At 34.3% G+C, this 15,808-nt stretch overlaps 1 protein-coding gene across 1 annotated transcript in view; it reads right to left on the bottom strand.

Moving 5' to 3' along the window:
• The window catches only part of Rfx3 (regulatory factor X3), a 227,444-nt gene that overhangs the window by 38,514 nt on the left and 173,122 nt on the right, over positions 1–15,808 (bottom strand). Inside the window, exons 7-9 of the mRNA XM_042699413.1 lie at positions 15,407–15,526; positions 5,044–5,165; positions 3,327–3,439 (exon numbers count right to left, since the gene is read on the bottom strand). Coding sequence (XP_042555347.1) covers positions 3,327–3,439; positions 5,044–5,165; positions 15,407–15,526 — 355 coding nt within the window. The remainder of the gene's footprint in view (positions 1–3,326; positions 3,440–5,043; positions 5,166–15,406; positions 15,527–15,808) is intronic.

Genomic DNA, 15,808 nt, shown 5'->3' with positions numbered 1-15,808 from the left:
ACAAAACCTTTTGGAAGGTACTTTCTAAGAAATAGTAGGGAATGGTGCAGGCAGCTCAAAAGCTAATTTAAATTAATTACTATTCTTCTTAGCAACATTCAAAGTCACAAAATCAAAAATAAGGTGAACATAAATGTCTCCCATTTCAAGTAGAAATATCTTCCTTGGAAGCAAATTATTATAGCTGCTTCCTTAATTGTAGTTCAATTATTTTCTAGGAGATATCTCTAAAATGTGTAAAGTGACTTTTAAGACTTTATATACCACCTGAGATTGCTATAAGATTACAAACATTAAAAGAAAAAGAAAAAAGATATGTACGAACTAATATAGAGAACTGTACTTCTCCTTAAAAAAACAAAAAATGGTGGCATTTTCTCTTTTTTTCCCCCTTTACTTTTCCATATCTTTGGTTTTCAAGGGTTAGCTATGCAGCCCAGAGCCATGGGGCTGACCTCAAATTTGGAATCCTCCTGCCTTAGCCGTCTGAAAACTGGGATTATAAAGTCATGAACTGGTGGTATTTAATAATAGAATTGATAGTTTATGAGACTTCCAAACAAGTAAAGGATGCATAACAGTGTATGATATGTGAAGTAAAATAAGGCAAGAATTTCAGTGCTGCTCAAATTCAGTAAAACTGCAAATTAACATTATCACCCACCTATTTGAGGAAGTTTACAAGTGGTTAAGTCATAGAATAATTTGTCTGTCTACTAACCATGTTCACACTAAAATATATACACAAATATAAAGCAAAATAAATTGTATGTCTTTGCATAGGGCAAATGATTACAGGATTGGATATAAGATGCAGGCAGCTGTATTTCAAAAACTTGAAAGTTTTACAGGAAAAAAATGTAATTTGAATCTTCTTCTCCAGATTGGCCAATCTACCTCATGAAAGATGGCAGACACTGGTAACTTTTAAATAAGGAGTGTCATTTTATAGATTGCATCTCCTACTCCAATTATTGTGTATGTCCTTGTCAGTTTGCATAGCGGAATGTTTATGAAAATTTTATAATCTAAAGACTATTTTAATTTTGAGTTCATTACTTAGGATAATCTTACTGTATAATTTTTAGCAACGTAAATACTCAAACTAAAACATACTTTCTGAATAAGTAAAAATAGCTTTAAAAAGTCCAAATTATAGTTGGATAAGCTGGTGTGCTTATGCAGAGCTCATAAGAATACAGACAAATGAAAAATCTTTGTACACAAATTTTTATTGAAAGTAATGACAGATCATAGCCTTCCATATATATATATATATATATATATATATATATAATATATATAGAAGACTCAGAAATCCTTTAATATTGGGGAAAGTACAGAATTCAATGGGAAATAAACAGCAAATGGCCTTTATCATGCCAAGAAATGCTTGGAACAGGTAGGCATGTTAAAGCACACTTTTGCCTAGGCTATGTTAATAAAGAGAGAATGTTCCCTTGATTGTTAATAACTTAGCATCCTTAATATTCATTCAAGCCATTGATTCATTCAAGCCATTTTTATTTCTAGAATGGGGAAAAAAATCTACCCATTTTATGAGGTGAAATTTCTCAGTGCATACTGTATTGTCAGCAGTAAGGATGGCCCTGGAAATCCAAAGAATAAATCCTTAACTTCTAGGCAGATCACAAATATCCTTGGAATTAAGCTACTTAAATTATAAATAAAATCCTCTTCCAAAAGGAGAGGCACTTAAGAAAACTGTGTAATCCATTATCCTTTTCTTCCTATCTTCCTTCCTTCCTTCCTTCCTTCCTTCCTTCCTTCCTTCCTTCCTTCCTTCCTTCCTTCCTTCTTCTTTCTTTTCTTTCTTTCTTTTTGTTTGTTCTTTCTTTCTTCTTGTTCTTTCTTTCTTTCCTTCTTTCTTTCTTTTTCTTTCTTTCTTTTTTATTTTGTCGGTCATGGGGCCTGAACTCTGGGCTTGGGCACTGTCCTTAAGCTCTTCAGCTCAAGGCTAGCACTCTACCACTTGAGCCACAATACCACTTCTGGCTTTTTCTGCTTATATGGTGTTGTGGAATCAAACCCAGTGCCTCATGCATGCAAGGGAAGCACTCTACCACGGAGCCACCTTCTCAGCCCCCTATCCTTTTCTACCAGACTTGGGAGCACTAATACTCTGGCATGGAGAAAGCATACCTTCCAGGCAATATTGCTGATTCTGCCATAGGAAGGAGAATAGGAGTAGGGGGTCACGATATCAAGGGAAGCCTTACTTAATGAGTAAATGAACCCAACCAACAAAGCTGGAGCCTTATTGTGTCTCTGAAAAAAAAAGCTAAACACATTAGACATTATTCTCAATAGGAATATGCATTTGTGGTGTAAAATAGAGTAAAATGGTCTATTAAAAGAGCAACTGAGTCTCAGCTGGGCACTAGTGGGCATCCCTGTAAATCTAGCTACTTGAGAGGGTGAGAGAGGGAGGATTATAGTTTGAGGCAAGCCTGAGCAGAAAAGGTCAGTAAGAGTGTATCTCAGTGGAGGGAAGATGGATATAAAGGCGCAGTGCCTGTCATCCCAGCAATGATGGAAAGCCTAAAATAGATATATTGTGGTCCCAGTATGTATTTGGGCAAGAAATAAGATCCCATCTCAAAATTAATAATAATAATAACAATAATAATCAGTGAAAGAGAGGGCTGGGTGCATGACTCAGTGTCAGAGTATGTGTCTATCAAGTACAGGCCTTGAGTAAACATTGTTCTGACTGCATCACAAAGTCAACTATCATTAATATTTCTTGCTCTTCCTTCTGGAGAGATTCTTTACCACTCAAATGATCATGTACCACACACCCTGCTCTACATTTTGAGTTTTCCTATAACACTAAATCCTGGAGTTGCTCCATTTTTAGCACATTTAGAATTGTGTGTTCTCTGACTACAATACTCTGTAAATTGTACCAGATTTAATTTACCCAGTTCCCTGTTAAATATTGAAGTTAAATCCAATATTTTGCATTAAAAATAATGCAACAAGTTCCCTGTACTTTTGTCTTGTCACCCATATGTAAGTATTTTTTTAGGATAAATACCTAGAAGTGGAAATGCTGCATCAAAGGATTCAGATTAGGATAGGCTTAAGAAATGGAGAATAAAATGTATTCTCACTTTCCTGCAATCCTCACCTCTCCACTCTGAGACAAGAAAGAAGAAAAATGAGTTTATTAACGCTCAAAGAAATGTTCAAAAGAATTAGTGTTAACTTCATCTGTCCTCTAGGAAAAAGCTTGCAATTTGTTTTAACAAGCTGTCTGGCAAAACTTAGCATGTGTTTGTACGATGTTTGAAAAGACTTACCTCACAGTGCTCTCGATAAAGACTCTGTAGTGACTTGATATCCTCAAAGGTAGTACCATCTGGCAGAGAAGAGATTTCAACTTCTCCAAACTCTGGAAGTGCTCGTGATGCATCTGTTACCATGACAACACAACAGAAAATCAGCTACTGTGGATAGTGTCAATTAAAGATTAGTGAGGGAGAATTTCAGAAGACTGAAGAGGAAAAAAATTGTTTTTCAGAAATCAGAGGGCCAAAGAGCAAGGACTTTTCAAATTTAATATTTTGCAAGCAAAACTCAGTAATATCATTGGAACAAAACATGATTGTAGAGAGAATACACTTAAAAATTGGTAGAAACTAAATTTTCTCTACAATTAAACTAGAAACAACCTAGCACAGGTTACAACTATCTCAAACTTGCCAGTATTACATTGAGCTATTTTTTTATTTTCTGGTACTTAAACTACATAAAAAAAAAAAAATGTAGTTTTAAACTAATGTGTGTTCATACGTTTCATATAATCACAAACTGAAACAATTACACAATAAATACAAAGGAAACTATGAAAGTAACATTAAACTTAGCATTAATATTATCATTAAATTATCTCTCACAACATGCAGATAGTATTAACTGCTGTGGCACGGGGTTTTTTGAGCTTGACAGGCCTGTATCAACATGCTTTCCCATTAAGCTTCCACTTTCAAATGACTGACACTTGCTGTCCACAGAGCCCTGGCACACCCGTTAGCCCTACTACGATGGAGCTGTAATATATAAGTCACTTTCGAAGCTGTAATATATAGAGAAGTTACTTTCTGTTCTTTCTCATTAGCTTTGGAAAATTAAGAGAATACACATTAGTGCCTTTTTCTCAAATTCAAAACCAAATGTGGCATCTAAACCTGCATAACACTATTTCTTTCTAGTTTTCACAAGAGGCCAGACAGAATATGTCTTCAATATTTTTAAAAATAATATGCTTAGAATAAAAAATAACATTATTGATGAAAGCTTGGGAACCCACAGGAATATACTCAAGGATTTTAGTAAATGCTGCTTAACTTCAGTAGCAAGTATCTATTTTAGTTGTCTTTGTTGGCAAGTATATACAAGTATATAACTCTTTATAGGGGTATTTACTCATCTTGACCCACTGAGTGGAAACAGCATACTAATCCATAGAAAAAATTAAGTTCCCACTTTTGACTTTGGCTATATGACAGAAACAGGCACAGTTTCCTAACATTTCCAATGACAAGAAACATGTATACCACAGACAAAATTACAAAAAGAAGCACTGTAATCAATTAAAAGAAATAACTTACTTTTTATGAAAGTTTATAGAGTATTTTTCTACTTTGATAGTTTTATGTATGTAACTTTGTACAGCACAAATGAGAAATATTTTTGAGGCTTGAATTTACCATCTCAAGTAAACACAACTACACGTTCATCATAAAAGCCAATTAATATCACCTCTGGAGACCACTGTCATAGCAGTAAATTATATGCATTTCCAAATATTACCTCGTTTAAGATGCTTCAAAAATAAGCACTAAGAAGTGAGGAAATAGAGATGAACTAGAATTAGGATATAATGTGCATAGTTTCAGCACCAAATACATGTTCCATGTATTTAAAATCTGTAAAAGGTAGTGCACGTGAAGAAACATTACCATTGCTTTCTTCAAAATCCTAATGACAACTAATATGTATTATATCTTAACGTACCTAGAAACTGTTGATGATGCTGACTTTGGGCAATGACGGTTTGCTCAACAGATGTGCCTGTCTGCTGACCACTTCCTGTGAAGCCATCTGCAACCCCGTCCACCTTCTGCATAGGCTTGTACCTGAAAATATTGATGGGGAAAACACACACACACACACACACACACACACACACACACACACACACAATTATTCCTTGATTTGTACTAATCCCCAACCTCCACTGAGGAATTGAACTTAATGTCTGTCTTCTTTAATGTCTCATGACAATCCTAGAATTTCAGTCTTTCAAAGATTTTCAGTTGTAAAAAGGAAAAGTAGGAGGGGCAACAGGAAGACAACTCATGTGTGGCATTCCAAAAGTTTACCTAAGAATGAGAATTATGAGGTATTTATCGGAGCAGCAGCAGCAAAGATGTCCATGTTTACAATTTAATATACATTTAATAATGACTTTTAATGGCCAATTTTGAATACATTGGAGTTTTAATTAGTACTATGATCAAGAAGTATTTGCTGACACCTAAATAGTTATGAAGAGCTTTCAGTTAATTACTCTCTCTAATATATGATCAGTTTACAAGCTTATCATAATATTTTTTCATATCTCATAGGCCCCTTAGGAATCAATACATTCATCTCCCAAAGTTCTTATTCACATCTGTAAATATGGTAGTCCATAAATGTCAGCTTGCAGCAATATACAAACGACAATCTATTTAGAAACCTGGGACTGAATTAAAAAGAAAGTATCCAAGTCATCAGAAGGTACACATTTATCTTTAGCTCCTAGTTTCATGGTTTTATAAACTTTCCATGCTCTATGATAAAGAAAAGGAGCACAAGGGCAAGAACAGAATCCTTGAAAGACAAGTAATGCATACAAACAACAAAAGAACCTGAAGGTTTCCTAGGGGAAGCACACATAAAGAAGTAGGCAGCAATTAAAATTTTTCTTTCGAATAGATTGGGCTTATTTTCTTTCTGTACAAAAATTGAGAAATAAAGCCAGGTGCCAGTGGCTCACACCTATAATCCTAGCTACTCAAGAGGCTGATATCTGAGGATTGCAATTTGATGCCAGCCAGGTGGTAAAGCCTCTGAGATTATTATCTCCAATTAACTACCAAAAAAGCCAGAAGTGGAGCTGTGGCTCAAGTGGTAGAGCACTAGTTTTGAGCACAAAACTACAGGGACACGGCCCAGACCCAGAGTTCAAATGGCAAGACAAGCAAAAACTAAAGATGATGATGATGATGATGATGATGATGATGATAAAGATGATAGAGATGATAGATCAGAAGAAAATGTAAAATGAACAATAAGATTACACTTTTACATAAATTTTACATAATGAATGAATTACAAATAAATTTACATAAATTCATTTACATCAATATGCATCCTTACATCTTTTTCTTATTTCCAATTGTATTTATGAACAAAAGAACTTATTATTCTCCTCATTCAGACATCTGAGTTTTATGTTAATGCCTTTACTAATAAACGTGCAAATAATTAATGTCATTAATGTGCAATTATGACTACCAATATCCACAATATGTGGACAGGATATACTGAAAATACTTGCACTTTGCAATTTTTCATAATGACATCTGCAATTATTTTTTACATGACAATATCTCTCAAACTATTTGTAAAAGCAAGAATGAAGTCAGAGCACGAAGGGGAGAAAAGGCACAACACATTTCTTCTTTATGGCAGTGATTTTAGTGAGAACTTCCGCAACAACAAAATATTGGTTGCTATTTTCTAACTGTATAAAAGAAATCCAGCCCACTTTTCTATAATGCAAAAGCCTTCTAGAAAATTCTTTTCAATTGAGACACACCCAGATACAGGGAATGGAAGAATTTGAATGGTAATGTGCTTAAAGTGTCATTTATGAAGAACTGAATGTTTTTCTGATCTTTTCCTACATTTTACACAATTATCTTAAGAGAATCAAAGAAACTATGTGGCAAGAATCTTGTGGGGAAAATTAGTTTCCTAACCATTCTGTGCTAGCAGGCTCGAATAATTTTTTTTTTCCTATTTTACTTAGGGAGTTTCTATCTTCACTGATTTATTTGTTTGTTTTGTTTGTTGTTGTTTTCAGTGCTTGGATTTTCCATGTAGACACTTAAGCCACATACACAGGCCTCATTCAAATTTTAATTAGACTTCATCTAACTTTTTTTAGCTATTAAATTTTATATCATGAATAAAACAGCATAAAACTGTTTCTTAAAATTAATGTAGCTTGAATTCATGGACCTTTTTTAAAAGTAGCTTAAGGAATTTGAATTATTTATTTGGAGAAGACAAAAACATATATTAACTGTATCATAAGGGATTATGATACAGTTATAACTTGGCCTATTGAGCTTTATCATACACCTTTGCCCTATACAATGTCTTGTAAAACAGGTATGAATAGTAAGGGTAAAGGGACTTTAATTAAAAGATGACATAAATTCTTTTTATATTGTAAGTTTTCACAGGATGGATAAATCAATCTACCTATACAGTGCTTAGCAAGCCTGTAGACTAAAAGCAAAATTATTCACTTCTTGAGGAAAACAGCAATGGTAGTTATTGTTATTTTTCATTTTTTAAATGGTGGTTATTATTATGGACAGTGAAAGTTTCTAAAGGAAGGAGATATATTTTTAATATGCAACCCAAATCACAATGAATTAAAATTAATTTATAACTATGCTGCATACTATTGAGTGGGAATATTAATTAGAATGTGGGAGACAGAAAATGCATTAAAACCAATGTTGAGAGAAATGAGAGAACAAATTGATAAACTATAGAAACTACAGATACATGTAAGAAAGTCTTACATACAGATAAACAAAATTGGCCAAAAACATATGCTCAGAACTAGAAAACAAGTGTTTTCAATAACCTTAGGAGTAAGGTATCAAGGTGGATAATGATTAAATAAAAGGCAGATGCACTATGTGTATACTGACCTGCTTAAAAAAAGAACCTCTATAAGCTAGAACTTACATTGTGCTTCCTAGAAGAAAGGAATAGGAACAGTCTGGAAGGATTTTTTCATACAAGGAAGGGCAGGAACACAGCTCATTAGCAAAAAGGTTATTGTCTGTATGAAAGAGCTTCTAGAAGTGTTAACTTGATGTCTCTACTTTAAGTAATAAATCACATAATGGTATAAACTCAGTGTATTGTCTGGCATTGGATCATTGCTTAGATTATAATTGCCAGAAGTTACACATACTAGACTAAGAAAGGCTGTTCATCCTTTTAAAAAGTGTCTAAGGAAAACATACGAACCTTCATCACATTCAGAGGATAAAGTTTTCCCAGATCAGAAGGGCATTTAAAAAGGAGTTAAGAATAATTAGATTAAATATAGCCTAAACCAATACTTGTGACTCCTCATTCTTCTTGGACAAAAGTAATCAAAAATCTAGTGTTCATTTTGAAACATCAATGCATGTAGATATAGGTAGCATTCCCTAAGATTCAAATACCCATTCTCACCTTAGATCTACACACCAAAATCTGTAATAGAGCTTTAAACTGTACTATACATTTAAGATGTAATTTCTTTAGTAGATTTCACAGTCTTAGTTTATAAAACCTTCTTTTATCAGTACAGATCCCCTTGGCTAATGTTGTAGAAATATCTTCAACAAAATTGGAGGACAGTCTTTACTCAAAAATTAAGTCACCCTTTTTTTTTTTTTTTTTCAACTTTGGCCAGTAAATATTTGGACTGTGCAATACATAGCTTTAAATAGATGAATGCTCAAGATAACATATTTCGTTTTATCATACCATCAACTGATCTTTATATGAAATAAGCTCCATAAATATTTGAGTATTTATTATGAATAAAATGTAAATGATTTTAGAAAGGTGAAGTGTAAATCAATAATTTCACATTTTTAAATACTTTAGTGACCTAAGATGAAAAGTCTATATTAATTCTAGTTGAATTACAACTGACTTCTTAGCATTGAAATATACTTTTTACCTTTCCTGTTTCTCCATACTCTTCATAATAACAAAAACATTAAATTACCAACCCAGATGCCCCTCAGTAGATGAATGGATCAAGAAAATATGGTATATATACACAATGGAATTCTATGCCTCCATCAGAAAGAATGACATTGCCCCATTTGTTAGAAAATGGAAAGGCTTGGAAAAAATTATATTAAGTGAAGTAAGCCAGAACCAAAGAAACATAGGTTCCATGGTTTCCCTTATTTGCAATATCTAGTATATGTCTGAGTCAAGCAGAAAAGGTCAGATAAGGTGATGTTAGGGAAATGAACCCTAAGATAGGTATTCAAATGTTTTTTTCTTTCATGCGATTGTTTCTAACACATTTATAAGATTATTTCTTTGTTGCTTTGTATGTCCCTCCCCCACAGTATAACCCCTGCTTTCACTGTATTTGATGTCGGTATAATTTGTGGAGGCGAAGGGGAAAAACAAATCATTTAAATAGGGATACAGGTGGACCCATTGCAACAATGAGATGTACAAGTCGTTATGTCGAAAATGAACTTTACAACTTTGGTGCAGGGGTTGGGGGTGAGTGGGGAGGTTTCGTTGGGGGTCAGGGGGAGGATTGGAAGGGATGGGAAGGGGAAACAAAGGAGGAGGCTACAATGCTTGATAAGAAATGTACTCATTATCTTGCCCATGTAATTGTAACCCCTCTGTACAGTATTTTCACAATAAAAACAAAAACATTAAATTATGAAAAGCAGCATGCTTTCTATTGAAAAACAAAATATGTTGAATCTTCTTTTAAAAAACTGAACTCTCTGAGCTTTTTAGTATATGAGTTTTACCTTCTTTTTACCCCTACTTATTTTACAAATTCAATATTTTTCAATTAACTTTGCCCAAAGAAGATTCTTAGTTTTCCTGTGTATTCTCTTGGGAGAGACCATTGCATCAAAGTAAGAAATAGCTCTTGGTTTTTAAAATTATTAAGAGCAAATGATCATTTTAACAGCTTGCAACTCCATGGGCAATAAAAACTAAAGTTGTTAATGATTAAGAAATCAAAGAAACACTAATGCTTTAATAGCTGAGTGTATGCATGAAACCTGTCACTAACACAGAAAATGTGAAAAATTACTAGGAATCTTTCCCCATGAGGTTGGCTAGAGCTGTTATTTATGACTTGGACAGCTGTGACTCTACTGTAAATGTAATATTCTGTCAATAATCTCACAAGCACAGACACTAAAGCAGTTCAATGGAGGATAAAAAAAAACTGTATATATTTATCATCACATTCAATTCACGGTATCAAATGGAAAGATTTCATCACATTACATGAAAAATCTGAAAATGTTTTTAAAAGCAGCTGAACAATGTTTATGCAAAATGAAAAAATATGAAACTACAGGCAAGCAGTTCTCATTGTGTTTGTAATTCCATATAATACAATCATTTTATTGAACAAAGAAAAATTGACCTAACATTTAGCATAAGAGGCTAGAATATTCTATTGCTACCTGCTAATCCATTTTGGAAAAAATAGAGCAGAAAGTCTTATCTGAAATGAACCAAGTAATATGAATATGAATGGTTCACAAGGAGATACCGAATGTAAAGAGAGTCACTCCTTTAGAATAAATCAGTATTTCAGTAATTAAGCTTTGATATCGCACTAAATGTTCAAGTCATGGTTTCTGGCATCAACCTTGATAATCAATGAATGACAGAATCACATCCTTTCAATATATTTTTTTTTTGTAATATGCAGAATATTTGTTTATTAGCTCTACATCTAAAATTTGGTAAGGAGAGGGGAAAAAAACTTAAATTCAAATGGAGTAGATGTGTTAACTGCTGCAGACAAATGGGAGAGGAAGTTGCCAGCTAGAATGAATGATACTCTCATTCATTCACTTAATAAACAATCTGGCCAGGCACTGGTGGCTCACACCTGTAATCCTAGCTACACAGAAGGCTAAGATCTAAGGATCACAGTTCAAAGCCAGCCCAGGCAGTAAAGTCTGTGAGACTCTTATCTCTACTAAACCACCAGAAAATCAGATGTAGTGCTGTGGCTCAAGTGGTAGAGCACTAGCCTTGAGCTAAAGAGCTCAGGGACAGAGCCCAGGCCCAGAGTTCAAGTTTCATAGCTGACCAAAAATAAATAAATAAATATCTGTTCAGTGCTCTTCTATGTGTAAAGAATGGTACATTAGAAGAGACCTTAATCATAGCTACTCAGGAGGCTGAGTGCAGTTTGAAGCCAGTCTGAGCAGGAAAGTCAAAAAGCCAACAGCAGTGGTAGAGTGCTAGTCTTGAGAAAAAGGCTTGGGGCAGTGCTAGACCCAGAGTTCAAGCCCAAAGTACTGATAAACAAAAGCAGCAGCAGCAGACATCAACATCTTTAATCTCAAGAATATCTTCATTGAGTACTCTTACCACAGGTAATTTACAGTTAACTATGCTTTTTTTTTAATATATGCTTTTTCAGCATATATATGTATATACATACACACATATTTACAGCTGGCTCTTTCTTCTATTACATAAATTCCATCAGAGAGATGCCTTTATTTGGAAAATGACAATATGGTGCTACTTGATACCAAGACATCCAACAAAACAACAACAACAACAAACCCTGAAGCTCTATTTAGGAAAATAAATAAATTTGTAAGCTTTCTCATGTAGTAAAATTACTAGGCATCTTTTACTTATCAGTAAATAAGAAGATAATTACCAAACAAGATCTTTCATATAGGATGCTTAGTGAAGAACATTTGTAATAGTGAACAAAGACATCAGCAGAGTAAGTGTTGACTGTTTTGTTGTCAAATTTTGAATTACTGTAGGTCAACAGTTGCTAAGTTATAATTGCTTAAGATCATCTTTACTTGGATGGAAAATAAATAATTATATCAGAGACTAAAGGCTGACATAGTGAACATGAGCTACTCTAGTAATCAGTGCCAAGATTCTTTATTCATCTCCAAAATCCAAATGCACAGATACAAGATAATCTCTCTATAAACTCCGGTCCTCCTCAGATGTCTCAGAGCAATTAACCAGTCCTAGACATTTAGCTCTTAATAACCTCAGGTCTAGGAAGGGAATGATAGACTATTAACATCAGCCAAAGCTGGAAACCATCAGAGGTATAAGCAAACAGGAGCCACATCTGACAATTTCCAGGCTGCATTCTCTTCCAGAACACCAGAGTATTCCTACAGATTTTTCTTATAGTATAATAATATACTATACTATATAGTATATAGCATAGTATATATGTAGTATATAGTATAACATATAACATATAATATATAGTATAATAATATAGCTAATAATGATTGTGTTTTACTTACGTTTTTGTCATTTGAACTTTGAAACAATCTGCAAGTAGTCTATTATTAATTTCAATTTTGCAGATGTAAAACTGAGGCTTCATATAGAAGCACCAGACAGCTTGAGTCAAACTGAGCTTCATATAGAAGCACCAGACAGCTTGTGCTCAAACCTCTACCTTCCATTTCTAAACAAAGTACTTTCAACTACTCTATGAACCCTAACTTAGGCATATTCTTCTAATGATATTCTTCCTCACTCCTTAGGAAAAAACGAGGGGATTCTGTTTGTGTGTTTATACTGGTCCTAAGGCTTGAACTCAGGGCCTTTTGTGCTTGAGGCTAGTGCTCTACCACTTGAGCCACAGGCTCCATTTCAGGTTTTCTTTGGTTAACTGGAGATAAAAGTCTCACAGTCTTTCCTGTCCAGGCTAATATCAAACCATGATCCTCAGTCCTGTTTCATGAGTAGCTGGGATGACAGGCACAAGCCACCAGTGCCTGGCCAAAAAGTCATTTTTCATACAATGTTTCTACCAAAATTGTGTTCCCCTGCATACTATTAAGTTTATGAATGAAACTTCTGCTGATAGAGCAGGTAAATAACTAGTAAGTGGTACATGTCCACATTTAATTAAAACATGCTCTTCAAAATGAGTTTCACATGCTTCTTTCCATGTTGGGTTATCTTACTTGTTGGAGAATAGACGTTTCACAATAATAAAGATAAGAGAATTATGTTCTTCTCCAACTTGCTATATGGTCATGGATAATTGATCTCTATTTTATAAGCTCCATTTTCTTATCAAGAAGATGGGTTGAAATAGTTGGTCTTTTCCTCTCAGTTCTAACATTTGACGAACTTATTTCATTTAGATGTGATGTATATATTCTATGTCAAACAGCTATTCATATTTGTTGCAGAAACCACAAATATAGTTTAACATATTCAGAATGATGACTGGGATCAAACATAGTCTAACACATGGTTGAAAGCAACTGGCTTCATTGTACCAGTTTTGCTACCTCAGGATTTGGAAGACCAACCAAAACACATTAAGACCAATGTTTTCTGTCCAATGTGTTAAATATTACAAATAAGCCGCAGCAAACAAGTAAGAGCTGAAAATGACTGATTCCCTCTTGTTATACCTAATTTAGATGTTGCCCCAGTAAGGGTAGGTAAATTAGTCCATGGGTGACTTCCTTTAAAACTGAAGATTATTTCAATTAAGTGTAATTTTCCCATACATTTTCAACAGAAGACATTTTAAAAATCACATATTTTTTCTCTTCTTGATTGTCCATAATGACTTTAATAAGCAAATGTTATTATATTGTGCCAGACTACATTTCTAATCACAAGAGTTATACTCAAAGGGACTATGGAACTCCCTGGCCCATCTGTCCTTTGACTGAGTATCTATGGACTGCTGTTCAAATGACCCAAAATTAAATAGGTGACCATGTTTACTTCCACTTCCAACCTGCATTAAATGCTGATTGCTTGTCCACTAAGTGGACTCTAATCTGTTCCTTCTCTTTTGGTAAACAATAGTTGGAGGAGGGATTCATCTCCTCAAGTATGTGGAAGTATGGGTTCCCTATCATCTACTTTTCAATGAAAAGCTCTTTCCAATTATTTGCAGTCTTCATGGCTATGTTCTATATGGTGATGTTGCTGGAAATCAGATTTAAATGAGAGTCCTTACATCAAGTAGCTCAACATAATGTAAAAGATATAAAATAGCAATCATGTGTACAATTAAGTCCCTTAATATTTGTTTCAGATTACAATTTCAATTGCAACTTTCATTAAACAGATGAAAAGATGCTGTGTGATATCATCACCGTTGTCTCAGAGCTAATACTTCTGAATGAACTAGCATGGACATAAAGATCTGGAAAATACAACTAACCATTCCAGATCAGTGATTTAGGAAAAAGGCAGAGACCTCTTTTCTAATTTCATATGTCCAAACTGAAAAGAGAAATGAGAACTTCAGGTCATTTTTTAGTTTTACTGGCAAAACAATTTTATTTTCTCTAAAATTTGAGTCATAAATCATATGGGACTTGGCTATACAAACAGGATGTAGACATTTACAAGTCATTTAACTTATCTGGTTTGATCTAGATTCATTAACTGGACTACTGATGCTCTGATTCTCATAAAGTTGCAAAGCCAGACTAGATACAGATATTTTTAAACTATCCATCCTTCCATCTAGCCTTCTATACACATCCATTCACCCATGCATTTGTAAATGTATGACATCTCCTAGAGCTCTAATATTTGCAAGTCTATATTTGTAAAAGTTAAAATTAAAGAAAATACAAACTCTAAAGCATCCTGTATGAGTTCATATTTGGTCAAAAAGTATGAGTTGAACAATGTACCGAAAAGCAAGTAAGAAGCCAGGTGCTGGTGGCTCACACTTGTAATTCTAGCTACCCAGGAGGCTGAGATCTAAGGATTGAGTTTGAAGCAAACTCAGGCAGGAAAGTCCATGAGACTCTTATCTCCACTTAACCACCAGAAAACTGAAAGTGGAGCTGTGGCTCAATGTGGTAGAGCATCAACCTTGAGCAAAATAGCTCAGGAACAGCACCCAGATCTTGATTTCAAGTCCCACAACTGACCAGAAAAAAAAAGAAAAAAGAAAAGAAAATGAAAGAAAAAAGAAAAGCAAGTCAGAGGCTGATGAATACTGAAACAATTTCTTTAGTTGGTATTTGCTCGAACTTGCTCCTTATCTTTGGTGTTTCCTTTGGGGAATAGTTTAGGATGGCACCTTTTTAAGGAGCCACATGGAAAGAAAGCAGAGTGTTTTCTTGAAATCTGGAAAATGGTATCACTGAAACGCTAAATCAGATTGAAGAATTATCCATAGTTAGTGAAGACATGCCAAGAGTAGCCCCATTCTTGTGCACCTAGGCACTCTGTTTGTTCAGAAGAGAGACCTAAGCAATTAAGAAATACACAGCTTTGACGTATCAATGATAACAGCAGAGTCTACCTTTGCTTCTGTTGCATGGGCTGCTGTCTCATAGCCATATACTGCATATCTTCTTGGAGACGATTAAGGGGGGAATCTGGCTTCACACGAATCCCATAGTAATGGTACTTCGAATTTCCTCTTCATAAAGAACAATAAACATTGGAAATATTAAAAAGTTAGTCAAACCAATACTAACCACATGACAAGTTTTGCTCTGAATGGGACTTGCAAAATTTTAAATACGTAAATTCTTGCAAAGAGAAAATACTTTTTCATACACACACACACACACACACACACACACACACACACACACACACACACACACACAGACATCAGTACTCTTTCCAATTTTTTCTTTCATTTACAAAACAAATTGGAAGGGTAGGGTGGATCAATTTTTTTAAATAAAAATTAAAC

This window comes from Dipodomys spectabilis, unplaced genomic scaffold (assembly GCF_019054845.1).
Source record: "Dipodomys spectabilis isolate Male_0828 unplaced genomic scaffold, ASM1905484v1 ptg000241l, whole genome shotgun sequence".
Classification (NCBI taxonomy): Eukaryota; Metazoa; Chordata; class Mammalia; order Rodentia; family Heteromyidae; genus Dipodomys; species Dipodomys spectabilis.
The sequence above is the reverse complement of the archived record's forward strand: the minus strand, read 5'-3'. Positions and strand labels throughout refer to the sequence as shown.